At 47.3% G+C, this 27,848-nt stretch overlaps 1 protein-coding gene and 1 long non-coding RNA gene across 3 annotated transcripts; one reads left to right on the forward strand and one right to left on the reverse strand.

Annotated features, from left to right (window-relative positions):
- Positions 1–210: 210 nt before the first annotated feature.
- Nub1 (negative regulator of ubiquitin like proteins 1) lies at positions 211–27,848 on the reverse strand. Of its 2 annotated transcripts, none has more exons than XM_021663457.2 (15): positions 27,650–27,848; positions 24,539–24,656; positions 20,487–20,654; positions 18,572–18,630; positions 17,733–17,803; positions 15,367–15,549; positions 15,118–15,206; positions 13,772–13,878; positions 7,718–7,901; positions 7,052–7,159; positions 6,148–6,300; positions 4,029–4,175; positions 2,737–2,829; positions 1,781–1,976; positions 211–1,579 (listed from the first exon to the last, which is right to left on the reverse strand). In XM_021663457.2, the coding sequence occupies exons 1-15, from the start codon at positions 27,718–27,720 to the stop codon at positions 1,401–1,403; spliced, it is 1,926 nt and encodes a 641-aa protein (XP_021519132.1). In that variant the 5' UTR covers positions 27,721–27,848; the 3' UTR covers positions 211–1,400. The 2 variants fall into 2 exon arrangements, with proteins under 2 accessions (XP_021519132.1, XP_021519131.1); XM_021663456.2 differs by having other exon boundaries at positions 24,539–24,669; positions 27,650–27,846.
- LOC132649711 (uncharacterized) lies at positions 1,468–5,973 on the forward strand. Its single transcript, XR_009588206.1, has 2 exons — positions 1,468–1,599; positions 2,127–5,973. It is a non-coding gene; the product is annotated as an uncharacterized LOC132649711 (long non-coding RNA).

A 27,848-nucleotide genomic window follows, 5' to 3' on the forward strand; every position in this document is an offset into this window, starting at 1 on the left:
ACTCACAGGGATCCGCCTGCCTCTGCCTCCCTAAGAGCTGGGATTAAACGCATGCACCACCACGCCTGGCTTAAACTCTGGTTTTCAAAGGTGTCCTTCTCTGCTGATGCTGGAGATAGATCACATATGGGCCCAACAAGGGCTCTGCCACAGAGCAGAATGATCACATGAACAATGGGGAAGCAACTCACTGCAGCTTCGCCAAAGACATTCAGTTGCATTCAATTTATTTTCATCAGCATCAACCACTTTCAAAGAATAGCAAGGGAGCCAGCAAGATGACTCAAGGAGGGAAACTTGCCACCAAGCCTCACAACCTGAGTTCAGTCCCCGGTGGAAAGAGAGAACCAATTTCCACATGTTGTCTTCTGAATGCCCAGACTTGTGCAATGGCATGCTTGCCCCATACCCCACACAAATAAATATATGTGATTAGAAAGAAAGCAAGAGACAATTACGCTTGTCCAGTCTCGTCTGCTGCCAACGCTTCAGGTGAAATGAAAGGCTCTCAGGAACAGTGGCACTTGGCCCATGCCCCATCTGACTCTACCATGCCCAGGGTGCCAGAAGGCTATCTGTCTGGTCCACACTCAGGATGAACCGACCAAAGGCTGTCAGGCCCCTTCAGGAATAGTCTTCTGTGACCCGGCTACACAAAACCCAAGGAGAGAAAGCACATTTCAACCTCAGCAGTCTCTCAGCTGTCAGTGAGCTTTCTCTGACAGCAGTGTAGAGATAATTAAAAATAACTTGCTTTGGTTAGCTTTTAAAACTTTTCCATTTAATAAAAGATTTTTACTTTGTATGAGGAATTTAGAATCCATATAAACTCTGATTTGCAACCTTGAATTTTAAGTACAGATTTACTGATCTAAGCACAAAACACTGACATTTTAAGATCTAAGTATCTGCCACCATTTGGTATGGCAACTGCAGCCTATAACTCTGTGGGGTGAGGCAGGCAAGCGAGGGCTGAGGTAAGCTTGCACAGCAGAGGTGGTGGTGGAGGAGGGCAGTTTCAGCAGCAGGATAGTAGGGGAAAAGTGCACAGGAGGGCTAGCTGAGAAGACAGGAGACAGACGCCCTGTCCCTCTACAGACCTTCCCAGGGAGCACACCCTGCCTCTAGGGAGCCTGCTTTTCAGTTGTGGATGGAACCAACGAAGTGGCAGAGTCGGGGATGCAGACCTGGAGGAGGAAGGGAAGAGCAGAGCTAGGCCGGGAATTCCCTCTCCTGGACTGTCCTCTGACCAACAGTCTCTTCACTATGCTGGGTCCCTGAACCTGAGGAGGAAGCCTACTTGGAGCAAAACCGTTGAAAAGCAAGAGGAACACAAAGAGCTGTATTCAGCCATTCACAACGACAGAATTTATAGGCAGAAATGTAGCACTTATTTCTGTTCAGTTGTTCTTTGCGGCAGACTTTATACTTTCTACGTAGGACAGGTACTCAGCAATAATGACTTCTTCATCTTCCAGAGTGGAGTCCAGGTAGTCCTCCTCATGCTCCGGAATATCCTCCAGGATTTCATTGACAGCCTCTGTCTCCATGTCTTCATCTGTAGAGGCGCTAGAGGTTCCTGCAGTGAAACAGCACAGGGTAAGCAGGACCCTGGAAGAGGGGTGTCCTTAATTGTGCCTTTGGTAGCCACCCTGTCCTGGCAGAACCTCAGGGATGCTCCCTCAGCCTTCAGTTTGCCTCTGCCTCAGGTTCACAGCTGCCACTGGTGCAGACTTGGCACAGTGCAGCCATCAGTGAGGCATCCGGACATCAGACCTACCTGCAGAGTCAGATGGGGATGTGGACGGTGTGGAGGAGGAGGAAGAGGAGGAGGAAGAGTCCTCTCCCGAGAACTGCAGGTCGGGAGGGAGGCTTCCTCCATGATGCGCAAGGGTCTGAGCTGCCAGCTGGACATTGCCTCCAAACACCCTTAGCGCAGCTTCAGCTACTGCTGTGTCGAAACCCATGTACACCAGCTAGGAGAGACCACAGGGTTAGGACTGTGACCGTGAGCTCAGCTCACACTCTCATGTGGACCACCACATCTGTGTTGTCACCTCAGGGCACCGCTAGGGTAACGTTGCTTCCTAGGAAAGCATCTGTAACTAAAGATCGCCTTTCTTCAGCCCTCACAGACACCAGGCAGTGCAGAAAAGGCCTCAGAAGACCTGGCCCAACAGGTCCTTGTAGGCACTCACTTTCAGGACATGAAAGCAAGTGTCATGAAAATCTAATCATGAGTATCACAAGTTAAGCGGCCACAATACATGGGACATGCTCAAGTGTGGTATCAAGTGCAGGTGGATGAAGCCTCATGATATGCTAGGTAAGTTGAGTCTCACAGGACACAGTGACATCCTCTTAGGTCCCAGGCAGAGAAATAGGAGTGATGTAGCAGTGAGCATGGGAAAGGGGCAAATGAGAAACGAAGGTAAAGGGTCCCTCCTGCAGTTCTTGCTGTTTTCAGGAAATCTCGCTCCGTAGGCCTGGCCTGGCCTTGAACTCAAAGACCTACTGGCCACTGTCTCTAGATGCTGAGATTAAAGGTGCGCGCTACCATGCCTATCCGCTTTCCCTTCTAAGAAGCACCTCTCCTTCAGACCCCCATCCACATTCACTCCACTGCATATGCCAAGGTCCTCCCAGGGGTGGTAGGCCCTGCTCAGAGCAGAAGCACGCGCCACCCTGCCACCGGCCAGCCCTGCCCATCACCGGAGTGCAACACCTGCCACTCACCTGGTCGATGCTTTCCTGGGAAGGACTTGCTTGACGGCTGTTTTCAGGATCTGAGTCTTGTAACCACCACAAAAGGGGGTTACTGAGGAGAATCTGAAAGCACAGGGGCGTCCTTTCCTCAGCCTAATGTGGCCGCACGGCCCACCATCTCACATGTAGCCAAACAGCTCAGACTCATGCGCTTGGGGACAAATGAGTGCAGAGCGTCACAGAAGGCTGTGCAGATTGCACAAAAAGGGGGCCCCTGGCTAGCCAGGGAGTCCCAGGGAGCCTCTTGTTTCTACTCTCCCAGCACTAGGATGTGCCCTGCCACAGCTGGCATTTTTACTTGGCCATCAAGCGCAGGTCCTCATGCGTGAAAGGTAAGTACTTATAACTGGCATCTCCCCAGCTTCATGATCTCCCCAAATTAACTGTCTCCACCTCACCGTTTCTTCAGATGGCTAGACTTCCCAGTGCTTTGTGTTCAATCCAAAAACCTCAAGCTTCATATTTAAATTATATTCTAATCTAATATACATATATGAGCTGGGCATGGCGGTGCATACCTTTAACCCCAGGCACCAGGGAAGCAGAGGCAGGCAGATTTCTGAGTTTGATGCCAGCCCCAGGACAGCTGGAGCTACATAGTGAAACCTTGTCTCAAAAAAATAAAACAAACACACACATGAATAAAAAATGAAAAAGGGGGTCTTTCTGAGGCAGAGGCTGGAGACAGAAGAGGGGTGCAGGCGGGCTCTGCTGCCTGTAGCACAGGTCCCTGCCTCTGTCCAGTCCATCTCTAGCTCCAGTCCCCATCCCAAGAGCTCCAGGACAAAAGCCCATCCCCCACTGTCCAGAGGGCAGCTCCCCAGGGCATAGCCCCTGCCCTGCCCCGTGTACCCACCTGTCTACCACTCATCTGTGGAAGTGCCCAAGTTGAAGCACAGGGCTTACTGTGCCTCTTGACCAAGCCGGGCCAGGAAGTGCTACCACTGCTCCGTTTCTCTGGAGATTTCTTTAAAAAGCCCCTCTCACCAAGAGGTACCACAAAAAATAAAGCCAGATATGCAAACAAGCATTATCTTAAGCTGAAATGTGACCCATCCCTTCAAGCTGCAAAGTACAGTCACCGATGTCCCAGGCCAGTTGCCCAGGGCCATCACTCTGGCCCTGCTGGAGGACAGCTAAGTTGTCTGTGTCTACACAGAGGCTTAGGAGGGAAGAGCACAGAAAGGGTATGGAAACAGAGTCAGCCTGGAGGCAGGCTGGTGGATGCACTCAGCTGCTCATACTGAAGCCGGAGGCATTACCTTCAGGGCATCGTCCAGGTTGCCTCTGGCCTGGTGAAGGGCCTGTTTGGCAGCACGTGTGGAGTACCCCATTCCTCTCAGAGAGTTGATATTTTCCAGGCGGCGTCTCCTCTTCTCTTTCTCTTCCTTCCTTATTTGGGCCAGTTCCTTTAGAAAACAAGGCCCTGTGAGTTAGAGGTAGAGGCCACACAGGAATCTGAGGTTCTCTTCTGCACTGTCTCAGGGTCTCTGGGCTGGTGAGCAACCAAACAAAAAGGGACCTCTACCTGTTCTTGCCAAGAAGGGTGGCTGGAGGCCAGGGACAGGGTTAGGCTCGGGCTCAGGCCCGAGTGGAAATAGCCAGTGCTGCACCTTATCAGAAGGTAGACAGCTACAATAACTCACGGCAGGAGTTTCCTGTGGGGTGGAAGGTCATCCCAGCCTCGGGTTAACAGGGATTCATACCAAGGGGCTCAGAATGTCACTTAGGGGTAGAGTGGTTGCCTAACACGAGTGACACCCTGGTTCTATCCCTAATATCAACAGAAAAAAGAGATCTATTCCGTTTAGTTCTGTGACAAACTCAAACCCGGAGCAGCAGGAATTGAGGCAGCAACCCCCCAGGGACTGCTCTTCTGTGGCACAGGAGTGCCCTCCCAGCACCACCTGTCCTGACCAGCTCTCAGCTGGGCTCTGAGTGGTCTCAGCTCATATCAGCCTCAGTGAGAAGTCCTAGGCCGGTTGGTCAGCAAGAAGCACAAGACTGGTGATTCATACACAAAAGGGAGGAGCAGAGACAGACGTGAGCAACCAGCTCACCTAACCCCGGGATCACTATCTTCAGGCTTTTTCTAAGATTACAACTATTCAGAAGTGCACATATGTACAACATATACATGCTCACACACATGCACATATGCTCATTTCTTTTTGTGGTGCTAGGTGCCAGTGTCCTATGTACCACAGCGATTCTGCACTATTTTATTTTATGTATGTGTGTGTCAGAGGACAACCTGTACGAGCCAGTTCTCTTCTACCATGTGGGCCCAGAGGATAAAACAGATCATAAGGCCTGGCAGGGAGGGCCTTTCCTGCTGAGCCATTTCCCTGCCCTCCCACCACAGGCAAACTGAGCCACAGTTTGCCTCATCTGTAACTGTGGATTACCATCACAGGCAGTAATGGGTAGAACAGAACAACATCACAACTGAGAGAATGACTTAAGAACTACTAAGTATTACACTGCAGTCATGGTGGTGGAGCAGCAGGGAGGAGAGCCACTGTCAGTGAGCGCACTCCCTGTTGTGCTGAACTAGACTGCACAGCTTCCCCTAACCTGTCCCTGACTTCTGCAGCGAGGTCCAGGGACAATGACTGGATGACAGCCAAGGGCTGACTGTTGTGCAAGGAGACAGCCCTGCACAGGCTACTACACAACCAACCCATGGTCCCACCCCTACAATGAGCAGTGGCTTCTACCCCTTCTGAGGCCCATGGGATGCTGTACTTTACCCTGGAAAACGGGATTCACACAAGAAGGTCTGGCTGGAGGCCCTAGGAGACTCAGTTTCCAGTTTTGAGAGAAGACTGACCATGTCACTAGCTCTTTATACTTCAGTTTGTTGGACAACTGGCGTGACAAGGTCCCTTCCTTCCAACATAGAATTCTAAAACTTTCTTCTGGATACTTACTATAAATGACTGTAGCTTTTAAGACCTTGTTTCTGTGATCTGGCATGTTTCCAGGCAAGAAGGCAACCCTAAACTATCATAGTGGCCTCACAGCCACTTTGAAGCTGCCCTGGTTCAAGCTGACACGATGCAGACACTGTGGTGGGGATGCAGCTCTGCCAGTAGATGCTTGCCCAGCATGGTTACCCTTGGTTTTAGAGCAAGTTTGAGGCTAACCTGGACTACGTGAGTCTCTGTCTCAAAAAAAAAAAAAAAAAAAAAAAAGAAGAGACAATGTATTCCTGTCCTCCTGACCCAGAGTCCCTTCTTATTCTTCTTATTCATACCTCTTCTGGTATTCTCTCCAGTCTTTCCACCAGTTCAGAAATAAAGTTGCAATGCCTTTGCTTCTTAACCTCCTCAAAGGGTCCAGGCCTCATGGGCACTGAAGACAGAAGTGAAAACTCACCTCTCTACGGTTGGAAATGTGAGTGGCTGCATGGTCCACGTTTCCATCACAGGCCCTCAGGCCGAGCCGGGCTTCCTGGGCAGTGAACCCCAACTGCAACAAGTTGTGAACTTTTGACGGATCAATGTACAGCTCTTTGAAGAGCTGACGTGCCTACAAACAGGAAGAAGCAGAAGAGTAACGTAACAGCAACAACAGCAAAGCTTGGCAAAGCCAAAGCCCATGAGTGCGGCTACCCAGTAACAATTACTGTGTGTGAGACTCAGACAGAAGCTAAGCTAGTCTGACCTGGCTGCCTTCAGAATGAAACAGACAATACTATCTCTGCCTGCATAACCAACCCATAATATAGCACAAACAGGCAGGCTGAGTGTTGTAGGAGTGCCAGAGTGACTGTTCCTTTCTTTCTGTAACACATTCCCTGAGCTTAGCAGGCTGTGGTGATGCATGCCTATAATCCCAGCAATCAGAAGGCGAAGGCCATCTGGGCTACACAGGAAGATCCTATTCAAAACAAAGGGGGAAAACCCACACACCTGAGCTGCGAATGGCATCTATCTCTCTTGCAGCTGGGCTGGCTGGCAGATCACTAGGTCAACTGCATGCAGTCGCCATGTAACTGTCGGTTCTAGCTCTCTGGCCCTCTCTGCTGGTGGCAGAGGCACCAGCAGGAACAATGGGAGCCAAGACCGCCAGAGCTCATGCTAGAGGGCAGGGCAGAAACTACCCAATTAAAGTCACTGCCATTTTGATGTGTCCTTATTACAGCACCTTGCCTGAACTCTCACAGGTACACATGAGGGAGGGCAAGAGAGGGAGATGCAGGGCTCTGACAGGGCAGCGTGGGCATGACTAACAGGGCATTCCACTGCCGAGTCACAGGTGAAGGTGGGGCCTTTCTTACCTTGTTGAGATACTCCCGAGCCTCCTCTCCATTTCCACTGTGATAGTGTCGAATCCCCTGAAGCAAGTAGAGTCTTAAAAACAACACCTTCTCTTTCCCACAATTTCCCTGCAGTTATTGGGAGAAAGAGAATATGGTGTCTTATTTCTAATTAAAGAGTAGCATGCTCACTGCTGTAGCTGTCCCGTGTCTCCACAGAAGCGTCCAGGGCACCACTACTGTCACTGTGAAGACGCCCATGCAGTACCCCTTCCGTACGGAAGGAATCAGGCAGGACACCTGTCTCTAAGCCACAAGTCACTGTTCTCTCCTGGGCAGACTGACTAGAAGCAGGGTCTACAATTAGTAAAGTGGTTTTAAAAACCACCACAGAAGCAGCGAGACTGAACTGGATATGGTGGTGCACACCTGCAACCCCAGCACTCCAGAGGCAGAAGCAAGAGGATTAGGAACTCAGCCTGGGCTACACAAGACTGTTTCAAACAAAACAAAACAAAATAAAAGCCAGCCAGACTCCTAACACTGGATACCTGCTAAAGCTCTGGTTTACAAAGAGGGTATTATCTGCTCCTGCCCAGATGAGTCACCTCTGGCAGCAGCTTCCACACCTGGATGGAATAACCGTGCCCCAGAAGTGGGCTCAGAACACCAAACACAGCAACATACTTTTATGTGGACCAGTCTCTGGTGATTCTCTCCGTAACAGTTTTTAAAGCACTTCTGTGCCAAGTTCAGCTTTTTCTCTGCATCATCAAGGCATTCCAGTTGCTCCAGGCGGAAGTAGCACCACACGATGTCCAGCTGGAGAACCGCATAGTTGTCCACAGTGTCCAGCAGCTCTTTGCACTCACTGCAAGAGAAGGTAGCTGCCACTGCTGGGCCATTCAGCCCTTTGGGGGTCCCTGGAAGGCTTTCTAGCTCTTGGTGTGTTTCTAGGATTAACTAATAAGGCCTTTATTTACAATATGGATCCTCTGAACGGATAAGGATAGCAGGGTTCTCAAGAGCAGCATGGTGGCATCTGGCCCAGCACATAGTGGCTTCCAGCCCTGGCTGTGAATTATAATCACCAAGACAGAGGAGTCTTTTTCTTGGGGATACTGATGCTGAGGACCTAATTAGGGCAACAATAACAAAGCTCTCCACACCCAGAGCTGAATATCCTAGTACTAAAATCTCCCTGGTAGAGTCTAACATGCATGAAAAGCTGACATGTGGCTTTAAAGACAGCCCGAAATCCCCAACTTCCTAAAAATGCTCCAGCTGATGACAGCTCTGACAAGACATTCATATTCAGGGACTTTCTCATTGGGAAAACAGTCTGGAAAACACCAGGCTAAATGCCTAGCTGTTCCTGAGGGCCCATACCAGGCTGAGGCAGACAGAAAGGAATGAAGACACTATCATAAACTGCTTATTTATACTCTAAGTTGTGATAATGCTCAGCACATAGGAGAGACCTGGATCTCAAGATAGAACATCTGCAACCACAGTCCACACAGTTAACTCCAAAGTTTCGCCCATCTGCTTCCAATGGGATGCTGTCAAACGGGAGCTTTCTGCCTTGCTTACCGACATATGCACATCCAAGAACTCACGAGATGGATGTTGTCATCACCACATTAGGCTGCAAACAGTCCAGTGGAGGAAAGAACATACAAAACAGGGTTTTGTATGCTTTCTTCCCTGCCTCTTCTAACTTCCCTATTCATCACGAATGTCTGACGATATACATGCCACGCTGACACACTGACATACTGACACACACACACACACACGCACACAAACAAACACACACAGTTCCAGGGAAAGGGCTTCTCAAAACCTGCAGCTCAGCCTGAAAATTTGACTTTGAGAAGAGGCAGAGAAGCTATAGGTGGAGACTGCTCTCAAATCAAAACAGACGCCCTGATCTGGACCCTGACAGGTTCAGCTTTCTGGGACATGATGCCAAGCCAGTCACAGAATGCAACAGGTACTCTGCCGCTCATTAACGTCTGAGGCCTGTTAAAGGCCCTTTCAATGCCTACAGGACAAGCAGCAACAACAGGGACAGAAATGGCTTCATTGAGTTGAAAATAAATTGAACAGTGGGACCCAGAACTCAATTTACATGTGGCCAAAACACAAAACCAAAATAGATCAAAACCTCAGTCTCCAGCTGAGAGTGGTGGTGCATCCCTTTAATCCCAGTGCTCAGGAGGCAGGGGCAGGTAGCTCTTTTGAGCTTCAGGCCAGCCAGGTCTACCTAGCATTCTAGGACAGCTAAGGCTACATAAGGAGACCTTATCTCAATAGAAAAGAAACCAACACCTGCACAGTATAATTTTGAAACCGATAAGCCTAATTTTGAACCTGATCATGCCAACTGGGGAGGTAAAGTCTAAAACAAAAATTTAGCATAAAACCGTATTTTAAAGGATAGCCAGAGCTACACAGAGAAAACTGTCTCAAAAAAGTGTATTTCTATTAATAATGACTTGATTTGCAAAAAGTGCTGCTATTCGATATATTTTCATGTTTAAACAGCATAAAAATTAAAGCACTAAAGTTAACTTAAGGTTGGTTAACAGAGGTGGCTAGAGAGATGGTTGAGTGGTTAAGAGAGCACTGTCTGCTCTTCCAAAGGACCCAGGTTCAATTCCCAGCACCCACATGGCAGCTCACAACTGTCTGTAACTCCAATTCCAAGGGATGTGACACCTTCACACTAATGCACATAAAATTAAATAAATTATTAAAAAGATTGGTTAACAGAATTTAAAATTTTTTAAATTTTCTTTTACTTTGTGTGTCTATATGTGTACATATGTGCTCACGCAGTGCCTGTGGAAACCAGAAGAGGGTGTTAGATTCCCAGGTAGTGGCAGAGCACCTGAAGAGGGAGCTGTGAAATGAACCCAGGTCCTTTGTCAAGGCAGTCAGTGTTCTTAACCACTGGGCTATCTCTCCAACCCAGTAGAGCTTTTTATGTTCTCAGTGAGTTTTTGACTCTTATGTAATGTGTAAAGAGAATTAACTTCAAGAATGATAAACTGAGCTTAAGGATCTTTTTTCTCAAAGCTGGTTAAAAGTCATTCCCAGTTTTATTACTGGCTTTAAGGAAGCAGACTGTCATTGCCTTGGTATAGCTTTCAAGGCCTTCTCCCAACTCTCAATAATCTTTGTTATGTCATGTTGGACGGTCTCTCACTGCTTTCACATTTATTACTTTTTCTACCAGGCCTGCTCTGGACCCCATGCACTTCCTTGGTGGGGACTCTCTGCTTTTCTTCTTTTTTTCTAGGCAGACTTTCTCTGTGTAGCCCTGGTTGTCGTGGGCTTGAGTTGTAGGCCAGGCCAGCCTCAAACTCAAGAGATCTGCCTGCCTCTGTCTCCCTGAGTGCTGGGACTACAGGAGTGTACCACCATGCCTGGCTTCCACTCTTTATCACAGGAGTCACTATGGGTCCTCTGCACGTCTCCCAGGGCATCTCCCCCACCCCAGACAGGGTTTCTTTCTGTAGCCTTGGCTGTCCTAGACTCTCTTTTGTAGACCAGGCTGGCCTCGTGTTCACAGAGATCCACCTGCTTCTGCCTCCCAGAGCGCTGGGGTTTTAGGTATGAGCCTCCACGCCCGGCTTGCACCATCCTCTTGAACACAAGGAATATAGCTGCTGCTTCAATGCTTAATTACTCACCGCAGCCTCTGTGTACTTTCTGGAGCTGTTTCTGATGACTGTCTCCCTCTTAGTCTCACTGTGGACTGCAGGTTTGTAATTGGGAAGTGTATGTTTTGGTTACTACATACTGAGCCTTGTTAGGGATTTATTAACATTACATGAAAACAGTGGCTGAGGCCTACTATTGATGAAAGGCTTAGAGGCAGGGCAGGACCACAGAGTTCTCTATACCAACACAAACTGCTCCTGATCCTCTGTGGGCACCAAGGGATGCCCCTGCTACTTCTTCCAAGTGGCCCCTATCCAACAGTGGGTGGTTTCTTCCCAGTATGTGCTGGTCATCTCACTGGAGACTCAAGGGGAGCCTTAGGCACTCTCACTGGCCTCCTTGGCTGCCTGGCTCTACCTTAGCTCACGGTGAGTCCTGCCTGCCTTTGCTCATCCCAAACTTCTGGGAAGCTACTGATTTCTTGATTTTGCCAGGCTTTTTAAGTCCTTCCCATGATAGAGTAACACAGTCCTGCTGCTCCATCCTGGCTGAAAACAAAACTCCCACATTTAGTTTCAAGTAGGCAAAGAGGGCTGTGGGTATGTCTCATGGTAAGCACTCGGCCCTAACAGATTCTGCACCACACTTCTGTCTCTCTCTCTCATACACAGAACAGAAACTATTGTAGCAACTGTACATAAGATGAGTAAAAGGCATGAAGAACTGCTGCTTACTTGGAGAAAGAGGGAAAGAAAGCAGAATGCCAAGGTTTCTTCCAACAGCACCAGGGCTCCTGTTACAGTTAACTTCCTTCATGAATAGAGATCATATAAGTATACAAGACACTTTGGCCATAACAGATTCCCACAGAAAACAGGTAATTCTTGGCCATTATGACTGCAACGCTCCCCAAGGGCCATGTACGACAGTTTGGGATTATGTATGGTCACACTGGAAGTGAGTGAAATCTTTAAGAGCTGCTACATGGTAGAAAGTTTTATGTCATTGTGGGTATCTGTGGTGGTGTGAATAGGTTTGGCCCCACAGACTCGTGGGTCTGAATGCTTGGCCCATAGGGAGTGACACTATTAGGAGGTGTGGCCTTGTTGGAAGAAGTGCGTCACTGTGGAGGCAGGCTTTGACGTCCCCTATACTCAAGCTCCGCCCAGAGTGGAAAAGAACCTCCTGGTTGCCTTTGGATCAAGATGTACAACTCTCAGCTCCTTCAGCACCATGTCTGCCTGCACGATGCCATGTGTGCACACTTCCTGCCATGAGGATAATGGACTGAATTCTGAAACTGTAAGCCAGTCCCAACCTTGGTCATGGTGTCTCTTCACAGCAACGAGACCCTAACTAAGACAGTGTCCTTGAAGGGAATTGTGAGAAGCCAGTCTTTTCTCTTTCTTTTGGTATTCCAGCAACCCTAATGGGAACAGTTCCATTCCTCAGCCATGTACTCGCACCACAAAGCAGTAAAGACAGAGGGACAGGGGAAAGCAATGGGACCAACTGGTTACAAGCTAAAACCTCTAAAACTGTGAGCCAATAAACCTTGCTCTCTATATGTTGATCACCTTGTGCATTCATGACATAAAAGATAACTATACATACTTTAAAGGCACTGACAGTTATTATTTCATTACACTTGCTACTCAGTGAATGTACTGATGTGTCAAACTGATGACATGAGTGTTTTTATTGAGGAGTCTTCCGAGATCTGAAGAATCAAGAGAACTATTTCTTGACACTACTATGGCAGACTATGAGCCTATGCAAGTTCAGTACAGCAGCCTTTCCCTTCAATACATCTGAAATCCTCTCTACTAACAAGGCAGGAACAGCTACACAAAGATGTGAAAACTACTGCTCAATTTTAAGGCCTCCACTTATGTCTCCAACATTTGCATCAGAAGAGGAAACACACACACACACGTATATATATATGTATATATGAAGAAGCAGAGAGAGGGACAAGGCAAGACCTGAGGCTCAGACCACCTTCTCAGTGCCTTGCCCCTCCATCTCCTCTGAACATTTGGGACAGTAAGTCTCTTCTTTATATAAGTTAATTTGGAATTTACACATTTAAGCCCTATCATAAACATTTATATTCACTTCTTGACACACAGATGATTATCATGGGAACTCACTAAACAGCAAGTCCATGAGGCTGCTGATTATTTCACAGAATCAAGTTTATCTTAATTCCAACATGCCCAAATTACGTTCTCTGCCATTCCCATGAACAGGAACTAGGAACCCTGATAAACTGCAGAGACTATCAGCACCAGGGCAGAAGGACACCAGGCCCAGCCAAAGATGGGAAAGCTAAGCACAGACGGATGAAGCACATAGATCAGATGTGTTAAAGCTCATGTTAAAAACATGTGTAGAGGCAAGGTCTTGCAGGGTAGCCATGCTGGCCTACAACTTGTGCCTCAATCTCCCAAGTGCTGAGATAGCAGGAATTTACTCTTAGCTTTACCAGTTAATATTGGTGAAGGGGAACAAAACAAAACAAAACAAAACAGACCTCAGTTTGGTCACCTTTGAGGAACCAACTAAATTTGCAAAACTAGGAAGTTGAAAGGAGCCAGGCACTTTGCTTTTTTCCTGTAGATGCTACACTTCAACAAAATTAAAGAGCTTATGAAATAAATGCTTCATTTTAGAGAAACCCAGCAGTGACCACAGAAGAGTGACAGTGTCACATTTACAGTCTGCAGTGCAATGTGGCTCAGGCCAGCGCCTTCTGCACTGACACCTCATGTAAGAACTTGGGGAGCAGTGTGATGGACAGCTCTAGTAGCAGCAAACTGCGGGTGCACAGCCTACACACTAGGGTGAAAATGAATGGGTATTCTCCTCAGGGAAGAGGGTTGCTTAGAAATACAAAGGAGGAAACATCCATAAACTGGTGTGTGCCTTAACTCCTTACTCTAAGAAAGCACTATAGTGCTTCACCTATAGGGTAAAAATCAGTCTGCAGTTATAGACAAGTGGGTGCCAGGGTAGGGAGTGAGGATTTCCCTTAAACTAGTATCTGCTGAATATAAAAGCACCTACCAGAAGTATCTGTCAGCATCCAGAAGGCATGGCAAGGCTATTCCATACTCTTTTCTTTTCAAGAAAGCTCTGCCCTTCTCATGATATCCCATAGCTAACATAAGGGCCTAGAACAGAATGTAAATTTTAAAAAACAGCTCTTTCCAACAAAATTAGAACAGCATTAATAAAACAATTAAAAAGCATATTAGCTTTACTGAAAAACAAGGCAAAAAACAAAGCAATTCCACATAAAAGCCAAATTAACTAAGATATAATTAGAGCTTTCTCTTGCTGAAGAACTGAGCCTCTCAAGCCATGCTCCAGGCAGAGCGGCGACAGGCTGCTTCCACCTGCTGCTCTAGATCTGTGTCTAGTTTTCAAGACTAGGTGGGAGCAGCCAGTCATTCTTGTGACCTTTCTAAGGAGCATCTGCAGACATGGCAGTGTGGGCTGTGATCATACGGGGACACTGAGGAAGGAGGATACAGGAGGAGCCAGCCTGCCCTAAGTAGCAAGACTGTCCAAGTAAGTAACTAAGTTTACCAAACACTCATTTTTGATTGTGTTTTGTTTTTGATTTGGGGTTCCTTGCTTATCAAGACTTGAATGTCAATCCCCCATCACACTTCCAAAATATCTGACAATGCCAGAATGCGCAGGGCAACGTTTCTACTTTACGTGTGTGTATATGGGTATGCATGAGCATTTGCGCCACAGCACATGTGTGGAGGTCACAGGACAACTTTCAGGATTCTTCTTCCACCATGTAGCTTCCTGAGATGGAACAGCAAACACCTTGACCTGCTAAGCCATTTTGCTGGCCCTCCAAACCCAGTTTTTCTTTTTCTGGTTTTTGAGACAGGGTTTCTCTGTGTAGCCTTGGCTGTCCTGGGCTCACTTTGTAGACCAGGCTGGCCTCAAACTCACAGAGATCCACCTGCCTCTGCCTCCGAGTGCTGGGATTACAGGCATGCGCCACCACGCCCAGCTTAAAACCTCATTTTATTATTTTAATCTTTTATTGTATGTGTGTGTGTCTATGTGTATGGGCACAGCTGTGCACAGAGTGTATGTGAATTAAAAGGACAACTTGTAGGAGTCAGGTCTCTCCTCTTACCATGTACGTTCGAGGATAGAATTCAGGTCAGCCCAGCAAGAACCTTCACCTGCTGAGCTGAGTCTTTCCTCTTGTCCCTTAATTCTTAAGCAGAATAATTCAAATAGTCATTTAAATACCAAAAAGATACAAAATAAAACAAAATCCCTAAAAAGACCTTGATCTCTAGTCAGAACCCTTCATTCTACGAAGGCCTGTCCTGCTTCCCATTCTGACAACCACCCAATGAGCCAAAGCCCAGACTTACTTTTCTTTCGGCAGGGGGAATTTTGATTGACCTGCCTGTCTGGTTTGCAATGTCTAAGTAAGGCATCGTTTCCGGATCTACCATCTCCGCTGCAACAAAGCCATAGAAGCCTCATTAATTCAGGGTCACAGAGCAGTGACAGTGACTACACTTGAGATGCTAGACTGAGGGGAGGGATTCCTCAGCAGGCACAGCACTCTATCTGTGAGCTGCCTTGATGTATGTCAGGGGGATGACAAGCCTGTGTACCTCTCTCCGCCAGGATCTCCAGTCCCCTTTTGGTCCTCTGAATGCGCTTCTCCTTCAGCTCAGCCTCGTTCTGTTCCTCTTCCTCTATCTGTAAGTTTTTCCTCACATCCTCTTCAGACTGTTTCAGCTCTAACACCATAGCCTTTACATTGTGAGTGACTCCTTGTTCTTCAAGGCTTTTCCCTGGGAACAGCAGAATTGCCTGTCACACAAACTTCCTGGGCAAGTCCATTTCCTGTGGTAAATGGAGTTCTTTTTTTATTAATTAATTAACTTTTAAGTGTGTGTGTGTGTGTGTGTGTGTGTGTGTGCAGGCGTGCATTTGTGTGGGTGTGTGTGGATACAAGAGTGTGGGGTGGTTTGTCTGAGTTGCATACTTGTGTTTGTGTACAACATGCAGAAGCTCCTTTTTTTGCTTCTACCATGTGGGATCCCAGGATCAAACTCAAGTCAGCAGCTTGGCAGGGTTGTTTAACCACTGAATCATCTCACCTGCCTGGAAAATAGAATTCTAATGGAATTCTAAAACCTGTATTCATTCACACTTGCAGACCACACTCACTGTTTCCTTTTTTTTTTTTTTCCTCTCTTCACTCTAAGACCAGACAGAAGCAATGACTACTTCAGCACACTACACCAGGCGGCATAAAAGGAGAATGAGAAAGTGTAATCCACACCCAAACTTTGCTAACCCCTAGCTGAGTAAATAACTCAAGAAGCCACAGGGCAGTAAGGACAGCAGGGACAGCTCTGGCCATGGTGAACAGCAGAGGCCACAAATGGACCTAACTCATCATCTGTTTTTCTAGGACTTAATTTCCTCTGAGAATGAGTAGAAATTAAGACAAGAACAGAAACCCATGAAACAGAACAAAGGGGAGTAGCCAGTCTAGTGAAAAGGTTAGGCAAATGTAACAGACAAACCTGAAAAAAAAAATAAATAAATAAAAAAAGGATGCTGAAATACACATAAACAAAAAAAGAGAGGTAAGTCCATGCAGACAGATGCCAGCCTCTTCTTTATCTCCAAAGGCTAAGGAAGGCTCAGCTTGGTTTTCCTTCCTGTGCTCCTGCTCTGTCCTCCCTCACTTCTGTTCTTTGTGCTCCTTTACAGCGCTTCCTTTCCTAAGTTCCTTTTCCAGAAACTTGATGACCATTCTAACATTCAAATACAAAAGTCAAGAGAAAGGGCGGCAAGTTACCTGACTAGATTTTTCTTGTAAAAATTTTTTGAGACAGGGTTTCTCTGTGGAGCTCTGACTCTCCTGGAATCACTCCGTAGACCAGGCCAGCCTCAAACTCAGAGACCCACCTGTCTCTGCCTCCCAAGTGCTGGGATTTAAAGGCATGAGCCACCACCTCCCAGCTTTAGTTTTAACAGCATCAAAATTAAGATTATCTGTCCAGTAAAGAGCAGAACACAGGAATGAGATGTCAAGAAAAGGCACCCATGGCATGTGAGGAAACAGCTAGAGGTTCTGAAAGACTGGGACAGGCTATGGTTAGAAATGTGGAACCGAGATTCCTGAGGCTCCACAGACCCTCCCTGGAGATCCATGAGACCTCGGAAACCACCTGAGCTGCTGAAGACCAATACTTCTACAGTTCCACTCAGGCCTTCTGCAGCCTGCAGCCAGCATCTGTAGGCCACACACGCCCGTGTGCCACTCTGCAGTATTAGTGCCTTCCATTTCCCTGAGGACGAACTCCAAACTCATTTTCACAGGCTTCTCGGCAGCACTCAACCCTTGGGCAGAAGTCTGTGATGTGGGCAGCTGTGGGGACTCTCTTGTATTTAGCAGCAACTCTGATCTTGACTCAGTAAATGACAGGAGTGCAGCTCCCCACAGTAATTATTACAAAATGTCTCCTCAGACAGTCAACTGTCCCCTGCGTGAGGACATTTTCCCTGGCTGAGAGTCACTGCTAGAAGACTCTCGTGGCTCCTGTTTACTCTCCACTGACACTCAGACCCCACTCAGTTCTCTTGGCTGCTGGTAGAGTGCTCCAACGTGGCCTTGTCCTTCTGTCTTTCTCAAGAAGAGTGCTCCAATGTGGCCTTGGCCTTCTGTCTGTCTCAGGGTTCTCTCTTCCCTTGGAGGGAACTATGAGTAACCCCAATCCTCCCACCAGCACAGACTTCCGTTCTGGAACATTCTATGTGACCATAATGAACGTCCCCCTTCCCCACTAGCCAGAGCAGGCCAGTCAATATCTTACATTTTTATTTTGGTACACTCTTAACACAATCAACTGTAGATAATAAATGCAACAGGCCAGGCAGTTTTCAATAGCAGACAATCGAGGAAAAGATGCAAAGAACGATGAAAAGGCACTCCGTCAGGTGCACTTTTGGTGTGACTTACCTAGTTGAAGCTGTTTCTTATTTATTACAATCTTGATGTAATTTTCTTGGAATCCAAAAGTTTCAGCTATTCTATAAGATAAATGCAGAGTGAGCTCCAGGAAAGCAAGTTTGTCACTTGTTACCTACCACAAAGACTTAGATTATGACGCCCACTTCTCCACTTTATACCTTTTAACTCAGAAACACCCTGGCCTTCCCCCTACTGACCAGTAAGCACCACTTACTGGTAAGCTAGCACAATGGGTGGCTGCTGGAGGACACGTGAGACAAGCTGTTTCTAAACTTGTTTCTGTGTTGATGATTACAGGGCTGTTTAATTGAGAAATGAGTCAAAAACATCCCTGCTGTACTTCACAGCATCCTCTGAGGACCCTGCAACTAGGGCTATCCTATACTACTGTCTACTTGTGGGCACTGAACCAGCGATAGTTTCTGATTCTCCAGCACCCACCATAGAAGCTAAAGAAGTAAGACAAATACGCTCAACAAACACTTGGCTTGGCTAGCCTGTGCTGAAGTCACAGCTGGCTCCTGCTTCCATTCCTCAGCTACTCACTCCAGTTCATGTTGGGTACCTCCTCCGTGCACCCCACGCTGCAACTCTCCAGAAGCTGCACTACAACTAAGCAGCTCCCACGAGCAGGCCTCAGGCAGCCATGCTGCCTCTCACCTAGCAGTATGAGCCCAGCATGACCTTATATCCTACCCTCCGGGTCTCATTTCCTCTGCTGGGAAGGGAAAGAGGAGGGCCAAATGTCTAGCTTGCAGGACAGATGAAAGTATCCATTAGCAGGTAAGAGGGACAGACCTGCCAGGACTCATAGTTCAGATACTCACTTAGACCTCAGGTCTCTACCAGTGACATGCAAGTGGGTCTCCAACAGGCTTTTCTTATCCTGTTGCCAAAAGAAACAAAACAAAATGTACTTGAGTGTGACACTTTGAACTGCTGCCTGCATGTGAAGGTGTAAGGTGCTGTTAGGATATAAACTCAGGGTACTGCTTAAGGACCAAAACACTGCCTGTACGGAGAAGCATGTCGGACATAGACATAGTCCAGCACAGACCAAGACGGTGACCTGATCATTCTTTGGCTGCTCAGTGGGACTTGTCACATGACCAGACATTATAATCAAATTTCACGATACTGGAGAGATGGTTCAGTGGTTAAGAGCATATATTTCTCTTACACAGGACGTGACCTCTCTTCCCAGCACCCACGCCAGCAGCTCACAGCTGACTTTAACTGCAGCCCAGAGGATCCAACTTATGCTTGGCCTCTAAGGACACTGTGCTATGTGCACAAGCCCAGAGACACATACTTACACATAATTAAAAATAAAATCTTATGAGAAAAATAGTTTAATGGACTCTCTGAACACTCCCACCAATCACCCCTCACTAGACACCTAGCCTGCACCCCATCCCTCTTCTCCCCAGCCTTGCAGCCATTTATTTTCTGTCTACAAAGTTGTCTGTTTCAGACATTTCCCATAAGCAAGCCCATATAGCCTCGGTCTTTTCTGCATCTTTGAGCTCATTCTGTAGACTATTAGCATTGCGTATCTGTACCCGCAGCTGTCTTCTGTGACGTGGATACCTCTCCTGATGGAAGCTGGGCTGTCTCTACCTTAGCCATTATAAGTGGTGCTACTGTGAGTGCTCACCCTCAAGTTAGTCTTATAATATCTGGTGTGTTGTGGTTGTATTTGTCGGTGTAGGTGTGCATGCGGAAGCACGTGCGTAAAACCCACAGCTTGATGGAGTCTTTTCTTGATTACTTTCCACCTTTTTTTTTTTTTCCCACAGTTTGTCTGTGTAGTCTTGGTTGTCCTCAACTCACTCTGTAGACCAGGCTGGCCTTGAACTCACAGTGATCTGCCTGCCTCATACTCCCTGAGAGCTGGACTTAAAGGCATGTGCCACCACGCCCAGCTCCACCTTTCTTTCTTTCTTTCTTTCTTTCTCTTACTCTCTCTCTCTCTTCTATTTTCTAAAGTCTCACTGACTTGGCTGGCCAATGAGCTTCAGAGACCCCTCCACAGCCTAACCCTGCACTACCCAGTGCTGGGTTGCAGGAACCCTGACACACCTGGCTTTTTACATGGATTTTAGGATCTGAACTTAGGTCCTTGTGCTCGCATGGCAGGCACTTTCACTTTCAGTTATCTCTCCAGTCAGTCCTCCCCTTCTACCATTTAGGTTCTGAGGAACAGACCCCCATCACTAGGCTTGATGAGAAAACCCTTTACCTGTTAAGCCATCTCCCTGGCCCATGTGACATTGTTTTTGGTTTGTTTTTCAAGACAGAGGGTCCCAGGTAGCCTGGGCTGGCCTTGAACGCCAGGATCCTCCTGCTCTGCTTCCCAAGTGCAGCGACTACAATGTGCCCCATCACGCCCCATTTCTGCCACCCATGTTTGGAAGGTTAGACAAGAACAAGCTTACTTCAAGGCTTGTGCCAGGATAAGTCTATATCATCAGCCTTTAACACATGGAGTCCCTTATGCATTCTGCTTATAGATTTACAAAAACAGCTCTATGGGCGTGGCGGTGCAGGCCTTTGATCCCAGCACTTGGGAGGCAGAGGCAGGAGCATCTGAGTAAGCCAGCCTGGTCTACAAAGCAAGTTCCAGGACAGACAGGGCCACAGAGAAAGACCCTGTCCCAAAACACCAAACCAACAACACAACCCCAGCTCACCTGATCACAGCACTAAGCTAGCCTCAATGTGCACTGGGCAGTTACTCACCTTCCGGAGTCTTGGAGGCAGAAACACCTCAATTGTGGCAATACCGGTTGTACGGTAGTGCTCATTTCCTGTGCCGCGCTCAATTGCTTTGCATCGGATTTCTTCTATTATGTCTTCCACTTCATTTTCACAGCACTCTAGCCGGGCAGAGTACTTCTTAGCAAGGTCCTATGAGGAAAAAGCCAAAAAGATGCAATTCAATAGAGGATCAGTACAAAAGTTTTGTTTGGTTTTGCTTTTTAAAATAATATCCCGGCTGGGCGTCGGTGGAGCACGCCTGTAATCTCAGCACTCTGGGAGGCACAGCCAGGTGGTTCTCTGTGAGTTCAAGGCCAGTTTGGTCTACAAAGTGAGTCCAGGAGAGCTGAGGCTACACAAAGAAACCTTGTCTTGAACACCCCCTCCCCAAAAAGCAACATAACTAACTTTGACAAGCAGAGGCTTGTCAGAGGCTCCTGCCCCACCTCTGAACTGAAATTCAATCTGGGCACGCGGGGAAGATTCAGGAAGAAATTAAAACACTTATAAAGAGTAAGCTCCATAGGCAGAGTGAGATAAACTGGGACTATTCCAGAAGGATGAAAGGAGGGTGGATATGCTGAGACTCCTGTGATCTTAATATATTAAGAAATTACTCTAAGAGGCAGTAAACAAGAGCCATCAAGATGGCTCAGCAAGTAAAGGCACTTGCAGCCAACCTTGACTCTCTAAGTCAATCTCTGTGCCCTACATGGTAGTGAGAGAGAACCAAGTCCCATAACTGACTTCTAACCTTCAAAGGATGAGCATCCCCCCGCCCCCCCCCCCCCCGCCACAAACTTATTTTTAAAAAAGCTGTGAGGCTGAAGAGATGACTCAGTGGGTAAGAGCATCTGTCACTCTTCCAGCAGACCTGGGTTTGGTTCCCAGCAGCCACATGGTAGTTCACCACTATCCATAACTCCAGTTCCAGGGAATCCAACGTCCTCCTCCCTCTTTCTGACTTCTAAGGACATCAGTCATGCATTTGGTGTGTACACACACGCGCAGGCACATCAATGCATGCACGAACATAGGTTTCACTGTATATGTAGCTCTGGCTGTCCTGGAACTTGCTCTGGGCTGGCCTCAAACTCAAGAGATCCACTTGGGAAGAGTGCTGGGATAAAAGGTCACCACCATCCAGTTGTTTTTTCATTTATATTTTTCTTTTTTTAAAGATTTTATTATTTAGTATATGTGAGTGTTTTGCTTGCATGTGTGTCTGTGCACCACATGTGTGCCCAGTGCCTGAGGAGATGGTAAGCCTCCATGTAGTAGGTACTGCAAAGTGGCCATTTTAATGTCCATGTTGCATGTCTGTGGAGGTGCTGGTGTGACCGTGTCTTCCATGCTGCCAGTCCTGTCAGGCACAGCACACTCAGTCATGCATGTGCTGTTTCATGAGAGGAGACGGCTACGGGATCAGCCTTGGTTTGGTTAGAGTGTGCTCCTTTGACTTTTCTGAAATAGTTTACTATGTAGAAAGCTGCAGCAACCTCAGACTCCTGTGTTTAGCCAACCAGGTGTGACCCAAACTCACACCTCAAGCATATCTTCTCACCTAGTCTCAGGGCAAGACTGTACACAAGCTGACTGCCCGTGAACAGGTGAGCTTCCTGCCTTAGCCTGCAGACTGGTAGGATTTCTGGGGGGTACTACTAGGCTCAGCTCTATTTATTTTCAGTCCGGGAATACCTGTTATTTTTATCACTATAAAATATAATTTAAAAAAAAAACCTTAAAAATTAATTTCAGGGCCAGTAAGATGGCTCCCTGCCACCAGGAAAGCTATCTTTCTATTTCTAGAACCCACACGGTGAAAGGAGAAAACTGACTCCTGCAAGTTGTCCTCTGAGTCCCCATGTGCTCGGCCCCTCTCCCCTCAGTTCATAAACATAGGAAAGTATCACTTTCTAAAAAGTCGAAAGATTCCCAAGCATGGTGAACACACCTGCCATCTGAGCATGCAAGAGGCGGAGAAGGAAGATCAGGGGTTAAAGGTCCTAGGGAGTTTGAAGCCAGTTTTAAAACCTGTTTCAAAAAGCCAAAATAGAACAACACACCAATCAATCTACCAACCAACCAACCATCACCCTAGTTACCTAAAACTGGTATTTTCTTCTTCTGATAGCAGGTAGTTCTGACATTAACTTTGGAGCCAACAGTTCAATCTGCCCTTGACTTCACAGGTCTTGGGGTGCAGTCCTACAGAACACCCCATGTCCTGCACCGGGTGTCAAGCACACAGTCTCCAGGTTTCCTTCATAAACTGGCTACAAAGTATGGGGCTCCCAAGTTTGACAATTTGCTACAAAGACTCAGAACAAGTCCTGATTCTAGTTACCCACAAAGATGACAAGTAAACAGAGGGACACGTGCTGGGCCCTGGGTGGAGTCCTTGCCCCAGAGAGTGTGCTACCCAGGTCCTGGGTATCTAAAGTAGGAATCTTGGGAGCCATCACTTACATATTTTTAATGGAGGCATGCTATCAGGTATGACTGGTTAAATCCTGGGCCACTGATGATGAAAGCCTTGATTAGCCCCTTCCCTCCCTGAAGCTGGAAAGCACACAGCTTCTAATCAAGGCTTCTTCCTTCTGGCAACTGTCCCTCTCCTAAGGCTGCTAGAGCCAGCAAGCCTCATTAGGATGCAAGATGCTCCTGACATCCTGGCCATTCTCAAGAGCTATAGCTCTGCCAGGAACTGCAGATAAGATCAGTGTCTTTTTATAATGTCTCACTAGTTCTCTAGCCAAGACACCATAGCAAGCCAAGTTCAAATGGCATTAAAAAATAGCACATACATGCCAAGGTCTGAATGTCTCCCAAAGGCTCTGTGTCAAAGGCTTAATGCACAGGGTGGCAGTGCTGGCAGGTGGTAGAACCTCTGGTGGTGGGAAGGTCCCTGAGGGAAAAGCCTGCAAGGGGTTCAGGGAACCCACTGGACACATCCTCCCTTTTCAGCTTCCTGGCTCAGGAAGGGAGAAGTTGCCTTCACCACTGGGGATGCCCTGAGACTGTGGGTGAGTGATATGCCCGAGGTGTGAGTTTGGTTCACACCTGGCTGGCTGAATGCAGGGGTATGAGGTTGTTGCTGATTCCACACTGCTTGCCAGTGCACTCTTTCAGAAAAGTCAAAGGAGCACACACTAGCCAAACCAAGGCTGCTTCTGCAGCCGTTTGCTCTCAAGAAACAGCACATCCTGTGACTGCATGACTGTGTGTGCTGTGCTTGGCAGGACTGGCAGCACGGTCCTCATCTTTGACCTGAGGCTTGTCACCACCCTTGGCAAAGTCCCAAAGCTTCAGGACCACTCAAGCTTGAGGAACCCCCAGAACCATGAACCAAAATTACCCTTTTCTCTTTATAATTTTCTCCAGCTGCTATATTACGGCTCAGGTGAGTAATACAATGCCTGGGGAATGAGGTAACATAAGAATGACATGCCACTGGAGAGATGGCTCAGTGCTTAAGAGCATTGTCTGCTCTTGCAAAACATGTGGGTTCAATTCCCAGCACCCACATGGCAGCTCACAACTGTCTGTAATGCCAATTGCTAGGGATCTGACAACTTCATACTAATGCACATAAAATAAAAAAATTTAAATAAATTATTAAAAAAAAAGAACGACATGCCAGTAATAGAACTGGAGGTTGGGGGGAGTGGTTTCATGGTGAAGTGCTTGCCTAGCCTGTGTGAAGCCCTGGATTCACAGGGCTGAAAAAAAAAGGTGGGAACTTGTGCATGACTAATGGTTTTGGTGCTTCTCAAACTTTCCACAGCTGTGCCTGGTAATTTCTGGTGACTTCAGAATAGTGTTTACTAAGGAGGTACAACATTGCAAAAGATATAAATGTTAAAAAAATACCTTTAAAGGCCAGGTACTAGTGGCTCAAGCCTTTAATCCCAGTGCTCGGGTGGCAGAGGCAGGCAGATCTCTGTAAGTTTGAGGCCAGCCTGGTCTACAAAACAAGTTCAGTGCTACACAGAGAAACCCTGTCTCAAAACAAAACAAAAAGTGAAAAATACCTTCAAGGCCAAACCAACTTCTTTATTTTCATCAGTATATGGAGGTTTCCAAAGCTGAATTCTGTCTTCCCTTAGAAATTGGGTCAGTTTTGCTTGAAGATATTTCTTCTGTGCCATCCTTGAAAGTAAAGCTGTAAATCAAGAAAACCCACATTACATTTCAAAATGGTTTCCAGGTTACCTAATCCACTGAGGTATTCTGCAAAGTAAAGTCCCCCTTGTGCCTCTGTTAGCTTAACCTAAACTATTGTATTCAGTTATATGAAAGGCAACATATTCAAGAACAATTCTGTTCTTGTTGTTGTTGTTTTCCAACCAGGGTTTCTCTGTGTAACCCTGACTGTCCTGGAACTCAGTGTGTCAACCAGACTAGCTTCAAACTCAAAGATCCGCCTGCCTCTGCCTCCCAAGGGCTGGGATTAAAAGCATGCAGGATCATACCCAGCTTAAAATGTCCATCTCAAACTCGCTAATATGTAGCAAGGAGTAGTATACTCTCCTGTTTTATATTACCTATTATGTGTGCTGGGACTGAGCTCTGCTCAGTAAGAGCCCAGCCCTACCTCTCAATTTCTTACGCTGACATTATTCTCAAAAAGTTAAGAAAAGGGGATGGCCAAACAGCTCAGGAGTTAGACCACTGGCTGCACTTCCAGAGGACCTCGGCTTGGTTCCTAGCACCCACATGGTAGTTTACAATTACCTGTAACTTTAGTTTCAGGGGATCTAAGGTCCTATTCTGGTATACAGACATACATATGGGCAAAACTCCCAAACACATAAAATAATTTTTTTTTAAAAGACAACACAAACCCTTTAGCAACCTAATCTATAGCTTATAAATTCTCTTACACTTTGGCTGCTTTGAACCATCAGTAATGTTTATGTAGTTAAACTTTGAAGCTTAAAAAGTTAACAAGGTACAGTGATACACACCTTTAATCCCAGCACTTGGGAGGCAGAGACAAGTAGAGCAATATAAGTTCCAGGCCAGCCTTTCAAAAAAATTTTTCAATGAGTAAAATTAAACAATATATAACTTACACTACTTCACTTTGTGTTATTTTATTTTTGTTTTGTTTGAGACCAGGTCTCACTTTGTAGCCCAGGCTGCCCCAAACCTCAAAGCTGTAGCCTACACGGTGCCTGGCTAACAACAGGCATGAGCCATCACACAGGGCTCACGTGATTTGTTTCTTGGTTTTGTTTTCACTGGTACTTTTGGGAGCCCAATAGCACATTTACATCTGTTGTTCAATCTAATTAGACTGATGTAGAGAGCTGGGCCATTTTACTGCTGGGAAGCCCCAGACCCCAGGTTTGTAAAACCACAAAAGAAGCCAGAACTGCCATGAGACATCTGTCTTCAGTATGGACTCTTTGTCTCACAATCCCTTGCTGCTTGTCCTTAGCATGTAACCTCTCTTTTCTACATCTCCCACCAGCACAGCTGCTCCTCTGGGGGGAGGAGGGGGAGGCTGCTGAGAGCCACTGGCGGTTGGAATGGGCGGTGAATCCTTTCAAGGTTTGACAAATCAAACAAAGTAGGAAGTTACTCACTCCTGATTAATGAACATCAAGTTCAGAAAGTGGAAAAAATGTGGTAATATAATTTAAGTGTCTCTTTCTCCCCACCCCCATGGAGGGCTAATACTTTACAGCATCCAAAGTCTAATCCACCTGATCTTTAAGCCAAGTGTGGTGACTTACAAATTGCTCCTCACAGCAAGGCACATGTCGGAGCATTTGTTTTGCAAACACTAGTCTCTTAAACCACCAAACACAAGATTCATTATCGGAATTCTGAGAAAAAGATCACCGCCATGTAATTTATTTTCAGATTTTCTTTTGTTTGAATTCTGAACCACAGTGTGGGCCACTCTTAAACTTCCAGGGGCTGCCTGGAAAGGTAGCAGGGAACTGAACCCTGGACTCTCAGATTCAGGCGCAGGAGCCTCATCAATTGAGCCATCCGTGCCTCCCAGATCACTGCCATCTCATAAGGAGGGTGGCAGGGATAATTTACCAGCACCCAGCTATTTAGAGGGTTAAGAACAGCCTTCCAGACTGTGACCAGTACACCGTCTGACAAAAGGAACCAAGGTTATCACAATCCTCATCTGTGTCCCACACTGCTGCCAGATCTGCACAACATACTTCAGTTGTTTTCCAAGACAGGCTTCCACTACTTAGGTTTGGCTGCCCCAGAACTCACTCTGTAGACCAGGCTGGGCTTGAACTCGGAGATCCTCCTGCCTCTAACTCCCAAGTACTGGGACTAAAGGCGTGCCCCACTGTGCCCGGTTTAACGTAAGATTTAATGTTTAAAAAAAAAAAAAAAATTAACCCACCGTTGCCGGCCATAGTGTTCACGCCTTTAAACTCAGAATTATGGAAGCAAAAGGTAGCAGACCTTCATGAGTTTGAGGCTAGTCTGGTCTACATATTGAATTCTGGGCCAGTCAGAACTGCATAGTGAGACACTGTCTCAAAAATAAATAAATAAATAAATAAATAAATCCTGAATTCAGACGTATGAGACGCTAGATACAGGCAACAGATGACACGTATTGGTTCAAAAGGAAGAAAATCTAAATGGCCCAGCTTTCAATTTTAACTGGAGAACTGTGTCTCATGTATGTCGCTGGGCGTTTCACTTCATGACGCGGAAAGGCCCTAAGTCCTGAATATCAGCGCCCAGAACCGAAAGTGAAACGTCAGGAATTAACGTTGAAATGTTCATTTTCACTTCTGCAGTGGATCAAACCAGACTGTCCACAGCCTCACACACATCCAACACACATTCCCTCTCGGGGAAATAACACGCGATTAGGTTCTCATATTTAAACGAAGGAGAAGGGAAGGCGGCGAGAACAGTGCGGGTCCAGAAAGCTCGCGTTGTCACCCACCGCGATCCGCTGCCCGCACACGTCAGCCCCGGGGCAGAGCGCTTGGCGCAACTCGGTCTGACCGCAGCCGCCCGTCCCTTCGCCTCGGTCCCGCGGCGACCTCCTCCCGCCTCCTCCCAAGCCCGCCCCGCAGCGTCCGCCCGCCCGCCCGGCCGCGCAGCCTAGCCCAGGCCCGGGTCGCCGCCCGCCGCGGCCGCCTCACCTGCGCCACTGCCGAGCCAGCCGCGACCTGCCGAGTGCCCGGATGCCGCAGAGGCCGCCGTTTGTTTTCATTCCGGGTGAGGCCGGCCCCGCCCCCGCCCCCTCGCGCCGTCCGGAAGGCGGGCCGTGGGTGGGGGCTGCATGGAGGGGTGGGGCTGAGGAGCTACGATGGCGAGCGGAAGACTGGGACCGAAAGGAAG

Source organism: Meriones unguiculatus, chromosome 21 (genome assembly GCF_030254825.1).
Source record: "Meriones unguiculatus strain TT.TT164.6M chromosome 21, Bangor_MerUng_6.1, whole genome shotgun sequence".
Taxonomy (NCBI): domain Eukaryota; kingdom Metazoa; phylum Chordata; class Mammalia; order Rodentia; family Muridae; genus Meriones; species Meriones unguiculatus.

Excerpts from the sequence above, each read along its gene's own strand:
- Nub1 (XM_021663457.2), bottom strand. The coding sequence starts at position 27,720 with ATGAAAACAAACGGCGGCCTCTGCGGCATCCGGGCACTCGGCAGGTCG. Across the intron at positions 18,631-20,486 it reads TGCCTCCAAGACTCCGGAAG|GATAAGAAAAGCCTGTTGGA; the intron begins GTGAGTAACTGC and ends TTTTGGCAACAG. Across the intron at positions 13,879-15,117 it reads TTCCCCCTGCCGAAAGAAAA|GCCCTTATGTTAGCTATGGG; the intron begins GTAAGTCTGGGC and ends ATTCTGTTCTAG.